General features: G+C 42.7%; 1 protein-coding gene across 7 annotated transcripts in view; it reads left to right on the top strand.

Moving 5' to 3' along the window:
* The first annotated feature begins 314 nt into the window (after nt 1–314).
* Nucleotides 315–23,157, top strand: part of MAP7D2 (MAP7 domain containing 2) — a 139,902-nt gene continuing 117,059 nt past the window's right edge. For 3 of the 7 annotated variants that reach the window (XR_005030380.2, XM_036912845.2, XM_036912841.2), the window contains exon 1: nt 315–550. Coding sequence is in view for 6 of the 7 variants with exons in the window: in XM_036912845.2 (XP_036768740.2) it covers nt 424–550 (127 nt within the window). In the remaining variant the exon portion in view is untranslated. The remainder of the gene's footprint in view (nt 551–23,157) is intronic. The other 4 variants (XM_036912846.2, XM_036912844.2, XM_036912843.2 and 1 more) reach the window with 2 other exon arrangements.

Below are 23,157 nucleotides of genomic sequence, written 5' to 3'. Positions count from 1 at the left end.
AGTCTGTGCAGTGCAGGGAAGTATATGCTGGTGTTTGCACGCTACGTGTAAGCACTGTATGAGGAACTGTGTACACGCCATGTACATATGCTCTGTGTGAGGACCGGTGTGTACATTAAACATGCACGCGGTATGTGCGAGCACTGTGAGAATTCGCACATTACATGTGCACGCTGTGTGCGTGTGCTGTGTGAGGACCAGCGTGCACATTGCAAGTGCACGAGGTGTGCACCTCCTGCATGAGGACCGGCGCGCGCCTCGCATGTGCACGCGGTGCGCGTGCGCGGCGTGAAAACCGCTGCGCACATCGCACGTGCACGCCGTCTGCGCACGTACTGTGTGGTCGCGTGCGCGTGCGGGCGCGCACGAGTCTTGTGCGGCGCGGCGGCCCGGACAGTGCGCCTGTGCGACCGGCGCATCCCGATGGAGCGCGGCCACGGCTGCGGAGCGGGAGCCGGGACGGAGGGGGCTACGCTGGCCTCCCCGCTCCCCGGGAAGATGGCCGAACCGGGCGCGGTGCGGACCTCGCCGCCCAACCACCGGCCTTCAGGTAGGGCCCCCGGGTGCGGCGAGCGCTTGGAGCTTCAGGCCCCACAGGGGGGCGGGGCAGGTCCGCCGCGAGCGGTGCAGGACCACGGTTCTGGAGCGTAAGGGGCAGCGGCGCGGCGCTTGGAATAAGGTCGTTTCCTGGGTGCGGGCCCGCTGGGCGTGGGATCCGAGGACCGCGCCCCTCGCGTGACGGGGGCCAGGGGCCCCTCAGGCAGGGGGCCTGTGGGTGCGCTTGGGGGTGACTTAGGGTGGGTGGCAAGTGTGTTTGGTGTGGGGGACCGGGGCCCACGGTTCATGCCGCAGGTTGCCCCTGAGGGCCGGACCCTCCCTGCAGAGCAATCTGCGTCTGGGGCGCTAGAGCGGACCCAGCGGGCTCCGCGGGGTCGCCTGGGCCTGCGCGCTCGCCCGCTCTGCGTCTCGGGAAACACGCGCGAGCGGCAGCTGCAGCCCACCGAGAAGGTGGCCAGGCTGCGCGCTTCGCGGCATCCCCGAGGGACAGAGCCGGCGCGTCACCCGCCGGCCGGGACGGCCAGAGCGCCGCCTGGGCGTCCCCGTGCGCTTCCCGAGCTGGGTTCCCCTGCCGCCCCCATGCGGTCCGCAAGGCCTCCGGTGCGCCGCCGGGAGGTGTGGCGGCGCGACGAATGAGTCTTCCAGCCCGCTAGGCTGCAGCTGCTGCTGAGGGCTGGGCTCCGGACTGGCCGCCCAGAAGTGAGCGAAGCGGGGGGAGATTTTGAGGACATTTGGAATAATTTTAGATACGCAAGTCTCGCATCTTCTAACGTTTTGTAAAGTGGTTGCAGGTAGAGGGGAGGGTGTAAGTGGCGTGGAAAACGATTTCATGCTGTTTTCCCTGGCAACTTTTTAAAGTTAATGTGAGCTGTTTTTAAAACATTTTTTATTGCAGTATAACATCAATACCACTAAAGCGCACAGGTCTTATGTATATGAATTGAAAAATTATCACATAGCGAAGGTCTGAGTATTTTATATAAGGTGTGTAGAAAGGAAAGGAAAGAAGTCGAGGGAAATGTCTTCAGTCAGTTAAAAACAATGCTTTTTCACTGGGGGGAGGAGGAAATTTTCCGATTGGGCCTTCATTTGCCTCATTCATAGAAGAAGAAGGTGGCTTACATTTTTCCCAGTTTGCACTTTTCATCATGTATTTTTTGGAAGGGCAGAATTTAACAAGTATCACAGGATAATGATATAAATACTATAATTATGTACTTCTCTCCTCATCTTTTTGCTTGAGAAACTGCTGCATCTCCTAGGAAAGATCCCAGAACCCACCCCCAGCCTTGGGGGAGGGAGGACCTAGCAGAATAAAACATTGAAAAGGGATGGCTGTGGAAGTTTACATTTTTACTTGGTTGGGAGTTTAAATAACAGGCTATTTTGGTCTTTTAGAGGCAGGGAGGAGCTGTATGGTTGGACCAGCTGTTTCTCTGTGGGAGGGATTTTAATTTATTTGAAGGAACTTAATAAGGGGCATTCTTATTAAGTTCTAGTTGGAAATTTTATTGTAGAAACGTTTACTGTACAGGCTACTGACACTACATAGCTTAAAGCTGTTTTCCTTCATTTGAAATTGGAAATATGAAAAGATGTGTTGTGGGAAGGTTTAAAATATTAAAGACTGTGTGCATCACTGTTGGTGTGTTCAGTTTAGGTGCAGCATAGTACCATGGCTTTTTCTTCTAGGGTTAGTGAGGCCAGGTACTGAGAAAAATGATGGCACCTTCAGAAAAGTCTTGATTATTGAGGGTTTATTATAATCCATTCCTGGATATTGATCATTCTTGGTCACCCAGGGCCTTACTATTTTGGACCCATTCTTAATAGGATTCAACGTGCATTTTTTGAGGGTCAACCAGTGTTCCTAAGCTTATGCTGTGTGCCACCAGAGCTGGAAAAGACAGGCCTAAAATACTTAGTCTGTCCAAGAATTTCAGCCGGCATAGTCAGAGGATATTAGTGGGCCCGTGGTTTTCCTGGGTGCTGTTGTGGAAGGCAGCAAGGGAATTGCTGTGGTTGTTTTCCTCTAGCATCAGGTTCTTCTGATACTGAAATCCTCTGCATGTTCCATTACCAACCAATGATGCTTTCTCTCTTATTTACTCCCAGGATGAAAATTACCAGATGTGTTGTTCTTTTTAGTGCTTGTGTATATGCAATGAGGATCGAATGCCTGTTGCTTGGATCTGCTTAAACGCCTTTAGCCAGCAGGTAGAATCACCAGATGCCAGTTGTCAGACTGCCTCAGTGTCACACAGGTCCTGTGCACCCTTCAGCCTGCAATGCCCCCTTCTCCCCTTTCCCCTTAGTGGGTTCGCTTCCTTTAGGCTTGTCTCAGAATTAAGGAACTTCCTCTTGTCTGTACCTGTGGGCATCTCCAGCGGAGCACTCTTATTCTGCCTGTGTTACATCAGCATTCCAGTTCGTCTTGGCAGATAATCATCGATCATCCTCTGTAAGCAGGACCCTGTGCTGGTGGTACTGCTGTCCCTAGAGCTGAGTAGGTTGAGGTCTAGACTGCTTGGGTATGAATGCCTCCTCTCCCTTTCCTGCAGTCTCACCTCAGGGAAGTCATTTAACATCTCTGCGCTTCTGTTTTCCCACCTGTAAGATGGGCTTGCCAACAACATGGGGAGATAGAAGTGCTGCTTTGAGGACATAGGAATTAGTATCTGTAAAGAAGGTGCCTGACACACAGTAAGTGCTCAGGCTGGCTAGCAATTACCTGCTCTCTTCCGGTATTGGCTTGAGTGCAAGACCTGGGTCTAGGTTATAGGTGCCTCCTTCAGGCCCACCTGGTGCAGAGGGTGACTAGATGTTCATCCTGCCCCTCCTCAGAATTTTTGCGCACAGGAAGTCTGTAATTGATGTTTGACAATTGCATTATGCTGGGAGCAGCTGCACGGGGTTGAGTGCTCAGTAAATACTCATGAGTTGAATTTAAAAACTGTTGGTGGAGGAGTTTGAGTTAGTGAATTACGAAGCATGTTTCCTGAGGTCTGTTGAGCTTTCCAGTGCATCCTGCAGGTAAATACTGTTTACTGAGTTGAGCTCATTTGTTCCCTACTAGGGAGGGAATTGCCTTGAGGTAAGATGAGGTTTCCTGCCGTCCTCTCACTTGCATATCTTCCATCCCCTGCCCTAGGTCATGGGGAATGTTGGGCACAAACTGGAAGTTCAGGAGAGGCTTCCCCTGTCAGAGGCCAAAGTAGGGTGGGGCTAAGTAGGAAAGGCTGAGGGTAGGTCCCCAAGAAATCAGTTGGTCATCCTTTCTCAAAGTTGCATTTAAAACCATTTTTGAACACTTTAATCCAAAACTGTTTGGGCCTAAGAAGTAAGTTGAGTTTGCGTATGTGTGTTAACATCTCGACTCTCCTTGGCAGCGAGAAGGCCCCGAGTAAAGAGAGAGAAACTGAGTTATGTTTGGTCTGGCGCTTGTAGCGTTGTTTAGTGATGGCACTGTGTAGGAGCTGGACGTGGCAGGACCTTGAGGGCACACTGCTGACAGCCTGACCCACAGCTTCTCTTCTGATGGTGTGACCCTGGTGACTGTCAAAGTCTGTCATTTTAGTTTCTAACCCTTCTTCCTCTGCAAGATTAAAGGATGTTTTCCTCTCATTCAGATGCCCCATCTGCTGCAGTGGTTCATTTTTTAAAAGAACGTGTCATCTACCATAGTAATCACTATATGCTGATTTACTTATAAAACAGAAAGATCTACAAGATTGAGTTAGGCATGTGAGAGATGGAGATTTCTGAGGGATGCTGGTAAATAGTGTGGTGGGCTTGTTATGAAGATTTAACAAGGTAAAACTCAGAATGTGCTCAGCATAGTAAGTGCTCTCTGTTACCAGCAGAGGGGATGCTGCTGTCACTACTGACAGTGCCTGGCTTGGGGGGAGTCGTTCTGTGCTGAGTTGCTCTGACAGCACTTGGAGAATTTAAAAACTTTCCCTGGCCCTGCCCTCCAGCCTCTTTTGAACAAATTATACCAGCAGGAAGAGGCAATGGCTGAGGGTGGTTGCCCTGGGGGTGCCACGGCCCCACAAGGATTGCTCACTGTGCACCTCACATCCGCAGCAACCACCTTTGAATGTGCGGTGAGGCAGCTCAGCACCTGATACTCTGGGGCAGGCTAGCTGTCAGGACCCCCTCATCTGCCTCTCAGGTCTGGCTACATGTAGATGTGGATCTGCATTTCTGTTAGGAAGCATTTGCTTTCCTATCGCCTAGAAAGTTTGTCTCTTTTTAAAAGCCTTTTAAGTAGTGGAGTTCAGGTTGTGGTTTAAGTGAAGGGCAGTAATGCAAAGTGTTGGAGGGAACAGCTGTCAGCAGTCATGACCAATGTCCCTGCCCCTTTGGAATGGTAGGGTCTGTCCCGGGGGCGCACAGCTGTTGGCTGGCACTGAGTTCACTGTCTGAAAATACCTGCTTTTCTTTGCGATGGCAAGTAGGCTGGTGTCCTGCAGCCCCTACACAACCATATTGAACGCTTCTGGTTCCTTTGTCATCTCAACCTCTTCATTTTTTTTTTTGAGAGGGCATCTCTCATATTTATTGATCAAATGGTTGTTAACAGTTAACAACAATAAAATTCTGTACAGGGGACTCAATGCACAATCATTAATCCACCCCAAGCCTAATTCTCATCAGTCTCCGATCTTCTGAAGCATAACGAACAAGTTCTTACACGGTGAACAAATTCTTACACAGTGAATAAGTTCTTACATGGTGAGCAGTACAAGGGCAGTCATCACAGAAACTTTCGGTTTTGATCACGCATTATGAACTATAAACAATCAGGTCAAATACGAATATTCGTTTGATTTTTATACTTGATTTATATGTGAATCCCACATTTCTCCCTTATTATTATTATTATTATTTTTTAAAATAAAATGCTGAAGTGGTAGGTAGATGCAAGATAAAGGTAGAAAACATAGTTTAGTGCTGTAAGAAAGCAAATGTAGATGATCAGGTGTGTGCCTATAGGCTAAGTATTAATCCAAGCTAGACAAGGGCAACAAAACATCCACAGATGCAGAAGATTTCTCTCAAAACAGGGGGGGAGAGGTTCTAAGCCTCACCTCTGTTGATCCCCAATTTCTCACCTGATGACCCCCCTGCGACTGTGTCTGTCTTAGGTTGTTCCTCCCTTGAGGAATCTTACCGTCTCTGGCTAACCAGTCATCTTCTGGTCAACCTCTTCATTTTTTTTTTTTTAGATTATTATTTTTTATTGAAGGGTAGTTGACACACAGTATTACATTACATTAGTTTCAGGTGTACAACACAGTGATTCAACATTTATATACATGATAATTCTAGGTACCAGCTATCACCATACCAAGTTGTTACAATATTTTGACTATATTCCTTATGCTATACATTACATCCCGGTTACTTATTTATTTTACAATTGGAAGTGTGTACTTTTTTGTTTGTTTGTTTGTGAGGGCATCTCTCATATTTATTGATCAAATGGTTGTTAACAACAATAAAATTCTGTATAGGGGAGTCAATGCTCAATGCACAATCATTAATCCACCCCAAGCCTACTTTTCATCAGTCTCCAATCTTTTGAGGCATAACAAACAAGTTCTTACATGGAGAACAAATTCTTACATAGTGAATAAGTTACATTCAACCTCTTCATTTTTATCCTGCCCTCACCCATTGATTTAATAATAGCTTTAGTGAGACAATATTCACAGACCATACATTGCACCCATTTAGAATGCATAATTTAATGGTTTCCAGTATATTCACAGAGTTGTATGGCCATCACCATAATCAATTTTAGAACATTTTTATCACCCCACAGAGAATCCCCACACCCGTTAGCCACCATTCCTCATTCTGCCTCACCCCCCCCCCACCTTGGTAGCCACCCATCTACTCTGTCTCCTTAGAGACCTCTAGGCTTCTGCCACGGTGGTCTCAGCCTCTGGTGCATTCACACACTGTGGCTGCCCAGGAGTCCATGGTGGGTCTTCGCGCATCAGAGGTCACAAACCATCATTCTGTACTCTATCCTTCAGGTCCAATACTTTTGGCACAAAACCGTGCCTTTTCACCTCCTGTGCATTCTGCTGCTCATGGCCTGCAGAGCACTCCACCTGAGTGTACGAAGTAGTCTGCACTTAACATGCTGCACATGAGTTCATTTTAGCTCTTCAAATAGTAACAGCTGCTAATGGTTGAGAACTTCTGTGCCGAGCACCATTATACCCACTTGTCACGCATTATTTTATTTTACTTCTCACAACCACTCTGCATACTGTTTTTATCCTCATAAAATTTTTAGAGATGTTTTCCTTATCTATTGCTGTGTTACAGACCACACAAACTTACTATTTCTCATGATTTGGGGGCTTGGTTGGGCTCAGTTGAGTGGCTCTTCTGCTCTGGCTGGAATTGCTCATGCTGTAGCAGTCAGCTGGGAGCTGCTGTTTTATTCCTTGAAATGCCCAAGATGGTGTCTCTCGGTCCAGGTGTCGAATCACAGGGACTCTGTCCTGGAAGATCTCCCTGGTATGCTTTCCTGTCCTTAGACACCGTGTTGGTTTTGTCTGAGGATTGCAGCTCTAGGGTCAGCGCTCTGGAAGGCCAGTGCAAGACTCTCTTATGCTATAGGCCAATGTATCTCAAACTAACTCTGGTGAAGGACCAGTTTGGTTATTTTTTCTAATTCCCAATCTGTTGTTGATCAATATCTTGGTAAAATACAATTAAAAAGACTTACCAGAAAAATTATATATAAAAAAACATGGAAAATACAAGTCCCGCTTTTTAAGTATTAGGTATTAGATTCCAATATGTCAGTAGATATCAAATTACCTGTCAAATTGCTTTAACATTTCTAAATGCATGCTCTCCACTTATGTCCTTTTTGTGGATGATAATAAACAATAAGGATACTGGCACCCATCCATGGACCACACTCTGAAGGGCTCTGCCCTGGGCCAGCATTTCCAGAGTGTGGTACATAAGACAGATTTAGGTTATATGTGGACAAACTTAGTCTTTCAATTTTTTTTTTCTTTTTTTTTTTTTTTTTTTTATTATTGAAGGGTAGTTGACAACAGTATTGCATTACATTAGTTTCAGGTGTACAACACAGTGATTCAACATTTATATACATGATAATTCTAGGTACCAGGTATCACCATACCAGGTTGTTACAATATTTTGACTATATTCCTTATGCTATACATTACATCCCGGTTACTTATTTATTTTACAATTGGAAGTGTGTTTATATATATATATATGTATATATATATTTTGTGAGGGCATCTCTCATATTTATTGATCAAATAGTTGTTAACCACAATAAATTTCTGTATAGGGGGGTCAATACTCAATGCACAATCATTAATCCACCCCAAGCCTAATTTTCGTCAGTCTCCAATCTTCTGATGCATAACGAACAAATTCTTACATGGAGCACAAATTCTTACATAGTGAATAAGTTACATGGTGAACAGTGCAAGGGCAGTCATCACAGAAGCTTTCGGTTTTGTTCATGCATTATGAACTATACACAGTCAGTTCAAATATGAATATTCATTTGATTTTTAAACTTGATTTATATGTGGATACCACATTTCTCTATTATTATTATTTTTAATAAAATGCTGAAGTAGGTAGATACGAGATAAAGGTAGAAAACAGAGTTTAGTGTTGTAAGAGAGCAAATGTAGATGATCAGGTGTGTGCCTGTAGACTATGTGTTAATCCGAGCTAGACGAGGGCAATAAACATCCATGTATGCAGAAGATTTCTCTCAGAACATGAGGGGGGAGGTTCTAAGCCTCACCTCTGCTGCTCCCCATTTTCTCACCACATGGCCCCCTGCGACTGTGCCTGTCTTAGGTTGTTCCTCCCTTGAGGAATCTTACCCGTCTCTGGCTAACCAGTCATCTTCCGGGGCCATACAGGGAAATGTTAAGTTGGTTGGTGAGAGAGAAGCCTTATTGTTTGAAAAGGTTAGCTTTTTACTTCTTTGCATATTTATGCCCTGTGGCATCTATGCCCAGCATTTGTCTTGAGGTATCTTTACCACTTGGAAGAATTATGATACTCGGTAAATTCGACATGTGGCACGAGTTCTATTTAAATAGTCTTTCAATTTTTAAAATTTATTTTGGTATTGTTAATGTACAATTACTTGAACAACATTATGGTTACTAGACTCCCCCTATTATCAAGTCCCCACCACATACCCCATTACAGTCACTGTCCATCAGTGTAGTACGATGCTATAGAATCATTACCTGTCTTCTCTGTGTTATACTGCCTTTCCCGTGTCCCCCCCGCCACTACATTATGTGTGCTAATCGTAATGCCCCTTTTTCGCCCATATCCCTCCCCTCCCTTCCCACCCATCCTCCCCAGTCCCTTTCCTTTTGGTAACTGTTAGTCCATTCTTGGGATCTGTGATTCTGCTGCTGTTTTGTTCCTTCAGTTTTTGCTTTGTTCTTATACTCCACAGATGAGTGAAATCATTTGGTACTTGTCTTTCTCTGCCTGGCTTATTTCACTGAGCATAATACCCTCTAGCTCCATCCATGTTGTTGCAAATGGTAGGATTTGTTTTCTTCTTATGGCTGAATAATATTCCATTTTGTGTATATACCACATCTTCTTTATCCATTCATCTACTGATGGACACTTAGGTTGTTTCCATTTCTTGGCTATTGTAAATAGTGCTGCGATAAACATAGGGGTGCACCTGTCTTTTTCAAACTGGGCTGCTGCATTCTTAGGGTAAATTCCTAGGAGTGGAATTCCTGGGTCAAATGGTATTTCTGTTTTGAGTTTTTTGAGGAACCTCCATACTGCTTTCCACAGTGGTTGAACTAATTTACATTCCCACCAGCAGTGTAGGAGGGTTCCCCTTTCTCTACATCCTCGCCAACATTTGTTGTTGTTTTGTCTTTTGGATGATTGCCATCCTGACTGGTGTGAGGTGATAGCTCATTGTAGTTTTAATTCACATTTCTCTGATGATTAGTTGATGTGGAGCATCTTTTCATGTGCCTGTTGGCCATCTGAATTTCTTCTTTGGGGAAGTGTCTGTTCAGATACTGTGCCCATTTTTTTTTATTGTGGGGGGTCAGGGTAGGGTGGGGGAGGAACATCAGAGACCACATAGTCCAGGGTCTCCCAAGTATTTTCATATTTGAGTAGCTCATGAGTAGCTCCTCAAAAAAAGGCCTGATAGCAGATGAAAGTAAATAAAAAGCCATAGCATAGTCTCTAGTCTGGATTCCCATTGTACCTGACATATGAAAGTCTGTACAACTTGCAATTCAAAAGATTGTGTTTAGTTTTGTTCAATTCTGAGTTTCCCAAGTTTATATAACTATTTACATGACTTGTATGTTTGTATGTGCATATGTATATATAAGTAACACTAATTGGTGGCAGCAGTGAGTTTGTGCAAGGTATTTTGGCCTCCAAGTTCTACCCTACACCCCCCAATTAGCTGTACCTGCTAAGTTAGCCATTTGAAATGAAAGCCACGGACTGCATCTGGCTCATTTGACATTTTTGGTTTGGACTTTGTAATATTGGCCTTAGAAGGTTTTGTTTTTTGTTTTTTTTTAATTTTTTAAAATTTTGGTATCATTAACCTACAGTTACATAAGCAACGTTATGTTTACTAGACTCCCCCATCATCAAGTCCCCACCACATACCCCATTACAATCACTGTCATCAGCGTAGCAAGATGTTATAGAATCACTACTTGTCTTCTCTGTGCTGTACAGCCCTCCCTGTGCCCCCCCACATTATGTCTGCTAGTAGTAATGCCCCTTTTTTTCCCCTTTTCCCTCCCTTCCCACCCATCCTCCCTAGTCCCTTCCCTTTGGTAACTGTTAGTCCATTCTTGGGTTCTGTGAGTCTGCTGCTGTTTTATTCCTTCAGTTTTTTTCTTTGTTCTTATACTCCACAGATGAGTGAAATCATTTGGTACTTGTCTTTCTCTGCCTGGCTTATTTCACTGAGCATAATACCCTCTAGCTCCATCCATGTTGTTGCAAATGGTAGGATTTGTTTTCTTCTTATGGCTGAATAATATTCCATTTTGTATATGCACCACATCTTCTTTATCCATTCATCTACTGATGGACACTTAGGTTGTTTCCATTTCTTGGCTATTGTAAATAGTGCTGTGATAATCATAGGGGTGCATATGTCTTTTTGAAACTGGGCTGCTGCATTCTTAGGGTAAATTCCTAGGAGTGGAATTCATGGGTCAAATGGTATTTCTATTTTGAGTTTTTTGAGGAACCTCCATACTGCTTTCCACAGTGGTTGAACTAATTTACATTCCCACCAGCAGTGTAAGAGGGTTTCCCTTTCTCTACATCCTTGCCAACATTTGTTGTTGTTTGTCTTTTGGATGGTGGCCATCCTGACTTGTGTGAAGTGATATCTCATTGTGGTTTTAATTTGCATTTCTCTGATGATTAGCGATGTGGAGCATCTTTTCATGTGTCTGTTGGCCATCTGAAATTCTTCTTTGGAGAAGTGTCTGTTCAGATCCTGTGCCCATTTTTTAATTGGCTTATTTGCTTTTTGTTTGTTGAGGTGCATGAGCTCTTTATATAATTTGGATGTCAACCCCTTATCAGATATGTCATTTATGAATATATTCTCCCATACTGTAGGATGTCTTTTTGTTCTACTGATGGTGTTCTTTGCTGTACAGAGCTTTTTAGTTTGATATAGTCCCACTTGTTCATTTTTGCTTTTGTTTCCCTTGCCCAGGGAGATATGTTCACGAAGAAGTCACTCATGTTTATGTCCAAGAGATTTTTGCCTATGTTTTTTTCTAAGGGTTTTATGGTTTCATGACTTACATTCAGGTCTTTCATCCGTTTTGAGTTTACTTTTGTGTATGGGGTTATCCTTTCAATTTTAAATTAATAGTTTTATGGATTCTTTACTTGTATTATAAAAATACAGGTAGTACATCAAAAAACTATAATTTCATGAACATTTTCAGAATGCATAAAAAATGAAAAAACTCAATTTAAAGAAAAATAATAGTAGTGTACATCAGTGCTGGCTAAGACTGTTAGCCACATATGTAATCCTAAATTTTCTAATTGCTGTATTTTAAAAAAGTGAAAAGAAACAGGTGAAATTAATATAATATAATTTAACCCCATACAACCAAAAATATTATCCTTTCAACATGTAATTAATATAAAGAATTACTAATGAAACATCTCACATTCTATTCTTTCCAGCAAGTCTTCCAAAACCAGTATATATTTTACACTTCCAGCATGTCTCCAGTCAGACTAGACACATTTCAAGTGCTCAGTAGGTAACTGTGGCTAGCATATTGGACAGCACTGATCCAGAACATTCCCATCGTGGCAGAAAGTGTTGTTGGTCTAGAGTGAGCCTCCTGGTCACATAGGGCACTGTGGTATTGAGTGTGGTCACTGTGCTTGTGCTGTCAAGTGTGGTTTGCAGAGCAGAATGTATGCTGTGGTATCGGTCCATCTTGGATCTCTTGCATGGGTGTGCTTATGGGAAATGGAAAGATGCTTTGGTGAAATGGTCTCCCCTACAGTAAAGCAAAGCAGGCCCACATCCCTAGGCTCTTGAGAGGAGAAGCTGCTTTTTCTTGCCCCGTGTGGGCAAGTGGTGAGGTCCTCACCCGGATTGTTGTCTTGAGGACCTGACAGGTTGTAGAAAAGGGGTGAACTTGACTTCATGGTAATCACTGAGCTGTTATCAAGGGAAAGCATGGTATAATATTGATGGAATGGTGGGAGGAGACTCTGTGTTAGTCAACTCAGGACCTCCCATGTTTGGTTTTGGGGGTCCAGGGGGGTATCCCCTCTGTTGGGTAGGGTCTACTGAGCTGGGCTGGGCTGGGCTGGGCTCTCTGAGGTCAGGTCTGGTCATTTCCCCTCAGGGCTGGTGTAGTGCCTTCCTAGTACCATTCACAGACGTCACGCTGATTATGATCAGCAAGTTCTGGTTCACTGACAGGACACACTACTGATCTCTTCCAGGGACTCACAAGCTGCTCCCACCTGCTGTGTTCCAGGTTTGATTATGAGAGAGAGCCGGCACTGGCTATAGAGGGATGTACTGGGCAGGGCCAGTTAACCAGCATTCGCTTTCAGGGCCTGCAGGAGAAGTCCCTGTGGAGACCAAGTTGTCCCCCTCCTGAGCAGTTGGCCTGCCTTCACCTTTGAAACAAGTTTTTAAGAGTTAGCTGTTAGCTTAGCAGTCAATCAGTGTGGAACCCCAGTTGCTATGGTAGGTGTATTGGATTAACTTCCTTCTTAGCTCCATTTTTCTATCCTTACTTTTGTTTTTCTCCTTCTCACCCACTTTTTATATTTATTTCCGCTATATTTTATATAAACAGAAGGAGGGAGAGAAGGAGGGCATAAATGAATACCTAAAATTAGTAAATACAGACCAGGAAATACCCCTGCAACTTGAGTCTATCACCAGGCACTGAAAGCCCTTTATGAAGCAGTGCTCTGTGTCCCTGTTTCAGAACAGCTCCTTAATATGGTCCCTTAATTTGAAATAACCATCTGAATTGTAAACTGGGCAAAATGGAATTCTGCTCTGCTTATTTTTGACTCCCTCACCCCGCCCCCCAAGAATCTTTTGGGTTCTCCTCCCTTAGTACCTAGGCATGCATTTTTGGCATTTCACTTCCTAGAGAGGGAACCATCCTTGTGAATGGCGGCAGTGTTGCTTCCTAGGAGCTTTGGCTCTTCTCTACCTTATTAATTGTGTGTGTTCGGTTCTCTTGAACACCAGTCAGGGGTGACAATTGGTGGTGAAATATTATGACAGACTTCAGTGAAAGCTTTCCTTGCACTTGGGTAATTTTTCCCCCAATGGAGATAGATGTTATGAACAAAATTTCACAGTGATCATTTTCTTTAGGTAACCAATATTATTTAAGCAGTTTTAGTTATATCTTCAGACCAGAAGCTCTCTTGAAAGCATTACTGATTCTAATTGCAGTTCTCTTACTGGAAGACATGTTCCTGCTCTTTTGTCCTCCCTCCTCACCCACCTAAATTTCCACCGCACTTAATTTTCTTTTCATCAGTCATGAATTATTTCTAAAGAATAATTGCTTCTTATTAATGGTCCGTTAATAACCACATATCCCTAAACTTCTGGGATGAGATGAACTCTTTTCTGTTTTACTCTACCCTGTTTAGCTTCCATTTCCCTTAGCTGTTTTTTAGTTCCTCTCAGGTTCAGCTGAGGGTTGTGAGAAGACTTGGTGCCTTTCTTAACTAAGGAGTGTTGAATGTCCTTTGTGGTACAACATTTTATGTTTATTAGTTAAAAATAAAAGGATTCTTGCTACTTTGGCATACAAAGATGATTTCAGAGTGAGTGCCTCTTATGATCAGGATAGCTCAAGCAGGAGATAACCACAAATGAAGTACAGCACTGTCCAGTAGAATTTTCTGTAAAATGTCATACATCTATTCCATTTGGTGGCCACCAGCTACATGTGGCTTATCGAGCACTGAGGGACTGAATTTTTTATTGTATCTGACTTTAAATAAATAGCCATGTGTGACAGTGGCTCCTGAATTGGACTGTTCAGTTAACTAGATGTTGACTAACGTTGCCAGATTAGGATCAAAAGTGAGGAATGAGTTTCAGGCCTCAAGCAGGTTGGTTCAAACGCATCTGTTCTCAGTTTCTCCTCTGCAAGCTCTGGTATTTGGCACTTGTCATTCACCCACTTGCAGATGTGTGCAGGCCAGCAAGAACAGAACCAGCTGGTAGCTCCTGTGGTTCGTACCAGGTCCGTAGGGCCGGGATAGAACTGGTAACCAAGACTTATTTCTGGCTCCTGGGAGCCCTCAGGTGCCCCTGGTCAACCATCTCCCTCTGTCCCAGCTTCAATTTTGGTTATGCAACTTGGTTGGAGGAGAAACCAGATTCACTTTTTTTCCCCCACTTTAAAAGACATTTTATTGACATACATATATACAGAAAAGTGAACAAATTATGTATATTTCTTGGTGAATTTTCATAACCTGAATTCACCCATGTCACCTACACATACCAACCTCCCTTTGTTCGTCTAGTCTCTGCCCAAAGGGTAGTGTGTTTTTCTTTTTTTAATTTTTTATTAAGGTATTATTCATATACACTCTTATGAAGGTTTCACATGGAAAAACAATGTGGTTACAACATTTACCCATATTATCAAGTCCCCACCCTTACCCCAGTGCAGTCACTGTCCATCAGTGTAGTAAGATGCCACAGATTCACTGTTTGCCTTCTCTCTGCTACACTATTTTCCCCGTGACCCCCCCCACACCATGTGTACTAAATATAGTACCCCTCAGTCCCCTTCTCCCTCCCTCCCCACCCACCCTCCCCCGCCCCTCCCCTTTGGTAACCACTAGTCCCTTCTTGGAGTCTCTGAGTCTGCTGCTGTTCTGTTCCTTCAGTTTTGCTTTGCTGTTATACTCCACAAATGAGGGAAATCATTTGGCACTTGTCTTTCTCCACCTGGCTTATTTCACTGTGCATAATCCCCTCTAGCTCCATCCATGTTGTTGCAAATGGTAGGATTTGTTTCTTTCTTAAGGCTGAATAGTATTCCATTGTGTATATGTACCCCATATTCTTTATCCATTCATCTGCTGATGGACACTTAGGTTGCTTCCATATCTTTGCTATTGTAAATAGTGCTTCAGTAAACATAGGGGTACATATGTCTTTTTGAGTCTGAGAAGTTGTATTCTTTGGGTAAATTCCAAGGAGTGGGATTCCCAGGTCAAATGGTATTTTTATTTTGAGTTTTTTGAGGAACCTCCATATTGCTTTCCATAATGATTGAACTGGCTTACATTCCCACCAGCAGTGTAGGAGGGTTCTCCTTTCTCGACATCCTCGCCAACATTTGTTGTTGTTTGTCTTTTGAATGGTGGCCATCCTTACTGGTGTGAGGTGGTATATCTCATTGTGGTTTTAATTTGCATTTCTCTGATGCATAGTGATGTGGAGCATCTTTTCATGTGCCTGTTGGCCATCTGAATTTCTTCTTTGGAGAATTGTCTCATATCCTCTGCCCATTTTTAATTGGGTTATTTGCTTTTTGGGTGTTGAGGCATGTTAGTTCTTTATATATTTTGGATGTTAACCCCTTGTCAGATATGTCGTTTACAAATATATTCTCCTATACTGTAGGATGTCTTTTTGTTCTGTTCATGGTGTCCTTTGCCGTACAGTAACTTTTTAGTTTGATGTAGTCCCATGTGTTCATTTTTGCTTTTGTTTCCCTTGCTCAAGGAGATGTGTTCAGCAAGAAGTTGGTCATGTTTATATTCAGGAGATTTTTGCCTATGTTGTCTTCTAAGAGTTTTATGATTTCATGACTTACATTCAGGTATTTGATCCATTTTGAGTTTACTTTTCTGTATGGGGTTAGACAATAATCCAGTTTCATTCTCTTGTATGTAGCTGTCCAGTTTTGCCAACACCAGCTGTTGAAGAGGCTGTCATTTCCCCATTGTATGTCCATTGCTCCTTTATCATATATTAATTGATCATATATGGTTGGGTTTATATCTGGGCTCTCTAGTCTGTTCCATTGGTCTATGGGTCTATTCTTGTGCCAGTGCAAATTGTCTTGATTACTGCGGCTTTGTAATAGAGCTTGAAGTTGGGGAGCATAATCCCCCCAGCTTTATTCTTCCTTCTCAGGATTGCTTTGGCTATTTGGGGTCTTTTGTGGTTCCATATGAATTTTAGAATGATTTTCCCTAGTTCACTGAAGAATGCTGTTGGTATTTTGATAGGGATTGCATTGAATCTGTAGATTGCTTTAGGCAGGATGGCCATTTTGACAATATAAATTCTTCCTATTCATGAGCATGGGATGTGTTTCCATTTATTGGCATCTTCCTTAATTTCTCTCATGAGTCTCTTGTAGTTTTCAGAGTATAGGTGTTTCACTTCCTTGGTTAGGTTTATTCCTAGGTATTTTATTCTTTTTGATGCAATTGTGAGTGGAATTGTTTTCCTGATTTCTCTTTCTGCTAGTTCATCATTAGTGTATAGGAATGCAACAGATTTCTGTGTATTAATTTTGTATGCTGCAACTTTGCTGAATTCAGATATTAGATCTAGTAGTTTTGGAGTGGAGTCTTTAGGGTTTTTTATGTACAATATCATGTGATCTGCAAACAGGGACAGTTAAACTTCTTCCTTGCCAATCTGGATGCCTTTTATTTCTTTGTGTTGTTGATTGCCATGGCTAGGACCTCCAGTACTATGTAGAATAGAAATGGGGAGAGTGGGCATCCTTGTCTTGTTCCCGATCTTAAAGGAAAAGCTTTCAGCTTCTCGCTGTTAAATAAGATGTTGGCTGTGGGTTTGTCATATATGGCCTTTATTATGTTGAGGTACTTGCCCTCTATACCCATTTTGTTGAGAGTTTTTAACATGAATGGATGTTGAATTTTGTCAAGTGCTTTTTCAGCATCTATGGAGAGGATTATATTGTTTTTGTCCTTCTTTTTGTTTATGTGGTGGATGATGTTGATGAATTTTCCAATGTTGTACCATCCTTGCATCCCTGGAATAAATCCTACTTGATCATGGTGGATGATCTTTTTGATGTATTTTTGAACTCAGTTTGCTAATATTTTGTTGAATATTTTTGCATCTATGTTCATCAGGGATATTGGTCTGTAATTTTCTTTTTTGTGTGGAGTCTTTGCCTGGTTTTGGGATTAGAGTGATGTTGGCCTTATAGAATGAGTTTGGAAGTATTCCCTCTTCTTCTACTCTTTGGAAAACTTTAAGGAGGATGGGTATTAGGTCTCCACTAAATGTTTGATAAAATTCAGTGGTGAAGCCATCTGGTCAATGGGTTTTGTTCTTAGGTAGTTTTTTGATTACCAGTTCAATTTCGTTGCTGGTAATTTGTCTGTTCAGATTTTCCGTTTCTTCCTGGGTCAGCCTTGGAAGGTTGTATTTTTCTAGAAAGTTGTCCATTTCTTCTAGGTTATCCAGTTTGTTAGCATATAATTTTTTATAGTTGTCTCTAATAATTCTTTGTATTTCTGTGGTGTCTGTAGTGATTTTTCCTTTCTCATTTCTGATTCTGTTTATGTGTGTAGACTCTTCTTTTCTTCATAAGTCTGGCTGGAGGTTTTTCAATTTTATTTATTTCTGCTGTAATCTTTATTATGTCCCTCCTTCTACTGACTTTGGGCCCCATTTTTTCTTCTTTTTCTCGTTTAGTTAATTGTGAGTTTAGAGTGTTCATATGGGATTGTTCTTTTTTCCTGAGGTAGGCCTGTATTGCAATGTACTTTTGCCTTGGCTGCATCCCACAGATTTTGCGGTGTTGAATTATTGTTGTCATTTGTCTCCATATATTGCTTGATCTCTGTTTTTATTTGATCATTGATCCATTGGTTATTTAGGAGCATGTTGTGAAGCCTCCAGGTGTTTGTGGGATTTTTCATTTTCTTTGCATAATTTATTTCTAGTTTCATACCTTTGTGGTCTGAGAAACTTGTTGGTACAATTTCAATCTTTTTAAATTTACCGAGGCTCTTTTTGTGGCCTAGTATATGATCTGTTCTTGAAAATGTTCCATGTGCGCTTAAGAAGAATGTGTATTCTGCTGCTTTTGGGTGTAGAGTTCTGTAGATGTCTGTTAGGTCCATCTGTTCTAATGTGTTGTTCAGTGCCTCTGTCTCCTTACTTATTTTCTGTCTTGTTGATCTGTCCTTCAGAGGGAGTGGAGTGTTGAAGTTTCCTAGAATGAATGCATTGCATTCTATTTGCCCTTTTAATTCTGTTAGTATTTGTTTCAAATATGTAGGTGATCCTGTGTTGGGTGCATAGATATTTATAATGGTTATATTTTCTTGTTGGACTGACCCCTTAATCATTATGTAATGTCCTTCTTTGTCTCTTGTGACTTTCTTTGTTTTGAAGTCTATTTTGTCTGATACAAGTACTGCAACTCCTGCTTTTTTCTCCCTGTTAGTTGCATGAAATGTCTTTTTCCATCCCTTCACTTTTAGTCTGTGTATGTCTTTGGGTTTAAAGTGAGTCTCTTGTAGGCAGCATATAGATGGGTCTTGTTTTTTTATCCATTCAGTGACTCTATATCTTGTGATTGGTGCATTCAGTGCATTTACATTTAGGGTGATTATTGATAGGTATTTACTTATAGCCATTGCAGGCTTTAGATTCGTGGTTACCAAAGGTTCAAGGTTAACTTCCTTACTATCTAAGAGTCTAACTTAACTCACTTAATATGCTATTACAAACACACTCTAAAGCTTCTTTTTTTCTCCTCCTTTTTCTTCCTCCTCCATTCTTTATATATTAGGTATCATATTCTGTACTCTTTGTCTATCCCTTCATTGAATTCAGGGATAGTTGATTTAATTTTGCATTTGCTTACTAATTAACTGTTCTACTTTCTTTACTGTGGTTTTATTACCCCTGGTGACAGCTATTTAACCTTAGGAACACTTCCATCTATAGCAGTCCCTCCAAAATAGACTGTAGAGATGGTTTGTGGGAGGTAGATTCTCTTAGTTTTTGCATATCTGGAAATTGTTTAATCCCTCCTTCAAATTTAAGTGATAATCTTGCCGGATAAAGTAATCTTGGTTCCAGGCCCTTCTGCTTCACTGCATTAAATGCATCATACCACTCCCTTCTGGCTTGTAAGGTTTCTGCTGAGAAGTCTGATGATAGCCTGATGGGCTCTCCTTTGTATGTGATCTTATTTCTCTCTCTGGCTGCTTTTAATAGTCTGTTCTTATCCTTGATATTTGCCATTTTAATTATTGTATGTCTTGGTGTTGTCTTCCTTGGGTTCCTTGTGTTGGAAGATCTGTGCACCTCAATGGCCTGAGAGACCCCATGGTAGGTGGTGAGATTGGTGAGGGCATTTGAGAGCATTGGGCACCACAGCTGCATGGGTCATGTTCCCTCATCTCTAGGATGTGCTCACTAAAGTAGATAAGCCTCTGCTCTCTCATTCCAGCTTGATCCTCATAAACTGTAGCCTCAGGTATTATCTGATGAGAAGTACTTGGTTGCTTGTATGTAAGAGATATATAGTATACTGGGTAATCTGACTGTTGCTTTACATCTCTCAGATGCTGTGATCCTCTACTGCTGGCCCAGGAGGTACAGGGAAGGGTAGTCTGATCTTTACTCTTTCTCTAGGAGAAATACCAGCCACGTAGGATTGGAGCCAACAGATTTACCAGCCTCCTCCTCCCCCCTCTGCCATTAAATCCAAAACACAGGATTCTGCCTCCTTCATCTCTGGTGACCCCATCCGCATCACCTAAGTCAGACCCTGTCCTCTAGGTCCTGACCATTGTCACAAGAGCTTTAGGATTCTCTGCCCCTCTGTCCAGGTCACCCTCCGTATCATGGATGCATCATGTCATTCTCTTGCTTAACTTCCTTTGATGTCTGCCTAGCATGAGTACAGTGTAAGCTGCTGATGGGGTTTGCCAGACATGTTGGAATGGGGCTTCCACTTACCCTTCCAGCCCCCTCTCAATGCCCAGTGGCCACCCGCAGCTTGTTATGTCCAGCACACTCTGCACCTGCTTCCACCATACTGCCCATGTGCATGTTCTTACCTGTGCCCAGCATTCCCTTCCTATCTGTGGCTGCTGTGTTCATCCTTCAGTACTTGGGCACACCTTACCTCTTCCCAAAAGCCTTTACTGACCACACACACTTTTGGTGGTTTTACTTTTCTCTTCCATTTCTGTTACAGTGTTGATAAGGCTGATGCGGGTAAGTCAAATCATGTGCAATTAAACTTGGGGTTGGCATTTGGAAACTAAAGTGCACAGATCCTAATCATATAGCCTGATGAATGTAACCAACGTCCAGATCAGTAAAGTAAACATTTTCAGAACCCAGAAGGCTCCTTCAGGCCTCCTTCTAGACAATACCCGCCCCCAACACACACAAAGAGGACGATTGTTCTCACTGCAGATTAACTTTGCCTGTTTTTGACCTTTGTTAAAATAGATTCATGTAGCATGTACATATTTATTGTGGCAAAATATACATAACATGAACTTTACCATTTTAGTCATTTTAAAGTATACGTTTCAGTGGCATTAAGCACACTCACATTGTTGTGCAGCCGTCACCACCATCCATCTCCAGAACTTCTCCATCAAGTAGATCCTTTTTTGTGTCAGGCTTTTTTCACTCAAAATTATGCCTGTAAGATTCCATACATGTTATTGCATGTATCAGTGGTTCATTTCTTTTTTTATTTTATTTTATTTTGCTCTCATTAATCTACAATTACATGAAGAACATTATGTTTACTAGGCTCCCCCCTTCACCAAGTCCCCACCACATACCCCTTCACAGTCACTGTCCATCAGCGTAGTAAGATGCTGTAAAATCACTACTTGTCTTCTCTGTGTTGTAGAGCCCGCCCTCATTTCTTTTTATTTCCGAGGAGTATTACATTGTGTGACTATACTGCAATTTGTTTTATCCATTCTCTTGATGATGCACACTTGGGTTATTTCCAGTTTTTTATTCTTTTGACTATAACTGCTGTGAATATGCATGTACGCATCTTCTCAGTGTTCATACAGATGCATTTCTGTTGCGTACATACCTAGGAGTGGAATTGCTTGTAGCAGGTAGTACCAAACTGTTTTTTAAACAGTTGGAAGTACCTTCCTATTGCTGTTGTAATAAATTACCCCAAATTTAATGGCTTATAATAACATCAACTCATTATCTTCTATTTCTGGAAGTGAGAAGACCTAAAATCAAGGTGTTAGCAGCCACCTTTCTGGTGGCTTTGGGGGAAGGATACATTTCCTTGCTCTCTCTTAGCTTCTCTTGGCTCATGGCCTCTTTATCTTCAAGGCCAGCAACATAGCATCTTCTAGTCTCTCTCTCTCTAACTTCTGCTTCCATTGTCACCTCTCCTACCTCTCTAACTTTCCTACCTCCCTTGTGATAACATTGAGCCCACCTGGAAAACCCTGGGTAATCTCCCCGTGTCAAGAACCTTAACTTAACCACATCTGCTAAAGCCTTTTCCTCACATAAGGTAACATTTTCACAGGTTTCAGGTACTAGAACATGGACATCTCGGGGGCTGCAGTTATTCTGCCTACCACATGACTATATCATTTTGCATTCCCACCAGGAAAGCATAAGAGTTCCAGTTCCTCTACACGTTTATCAGCACTTGGTTTGTCAGTCTTTGTAGTTTGAGCCATTCTGGTGGGGATATGGCAGACAGGTCCAAAGCCACTCACACCTCCCCTGACCCCCACCGCCCACTGCAATGTGTCCTCATTTGCTCCAGTATAGCTTTATTGCAACTTACCAGTATTGCATTATAAATATTTGTTTACATGCCTGTGTCTTGGTCAAAGTACGCCCTCTTCATGAGTCAGGTTGTATAGACGCTGGTTTAATAAATGTTCCTTGGATGGTAAGAAATGACTGAGGGCAATTTTCAACAGAGAAGCGAGCAGAGCTAAACATGTAAATGAAAGCCTGTGCTTACAGTCCCATCTCTTGCTCAAGATAGGGTTTCTCCCAAATAAAAAGAGTACCAGAGCAAAGAACCTGGTTACTAGCTTCTGCACACTGTTGTTTTTTTCCCAAGGTAGTTAATCTATAAGTGAGTAATGTCCCAGAAGGAGATGTGGGCCTCCTTAGGGCATTGGTTGGAAATTACTTCATGTATATTCAAATGAGGGAGGGCAATGCAGGTCTGGCTGACATGCTTCTGGGGAGACTACTCTTGGACATTTTGCAGAGACTCAGGTTTTCCTTTTCTGTGGACTCTGCTCATGTAGTATCACACTTCAGCTTCTTGCTTGCAGAAGGAAAGCCTGGATGGTAAGTAGGGCTTTCTTCATCTCAGGGAATGTTGTTTGTGTAGATTTAAACCTGCTTTGAAAACTTGAGGCCGTAACTTCTTAGGAAGGTGAAGCCAGAGTAGAAATGAACTTCCAACACTTTGGACGTAGTGTACTGGGCACGAGTGTCTTGGTGCTGGGGAGATACACCTGGAAGGCAGGGTCAGGGTTCGACAAAAGGCAGACAGGATCGTGGCTTCCTTTGGGAACATCCTGATGCGAGTAAGCACTTTCTGTGTTCTAGTTTATTCCCCAGTTTACTTTGCTGGGCACACACCTTGTGTCATGAAAGCTGGCAGGTTTCAGGGCCTCAGTCTTACCTTCCCAGGCCACTGAGGTGTTCGCACCATTCCTGCAGCTTGGCTTCACTCCTGCCCTTTGGGGTGTGGGGTGTGGGTGAAAAACCTTGCCATCAGTGTGGCAGAGGACTTCTTGGGCCCTCATGGGACAATCTCTCTATCGTGACCAAGACCTAGCTGGTAAGTAGTTAGATCATAAAGGAGTCTGTCTTTTGGAAAAAACATTATCTCCAAGTAAGAGTTACTGTGATGGGCCTATGCTGGTTATTGGTCCCTGTTTGAGGATACTGACAATGCCCCAGTTTTCGTGGTTTGAGTAAGTACATGTGTGATTTACAGGTTGATC

This window comes from Manis pentadactyla, chromosome X (assembly GCF_030020395.1).
Source record: "Manis pentadactyla isolate mManPen7 chromosome X, mManPen7.hap1, whole genome shotgun sequence".
NCBI classification, from domain to species: Eukaryota; Metazoa; Chordata; class Mammalia; order Pholidota; family Manidae; genus Manis; species Manis pentadactyla.
Note: the sequence above shows the minus strand (reverse complement) of the source record. Positions and strands in the feature narration are given on the sequence as shown.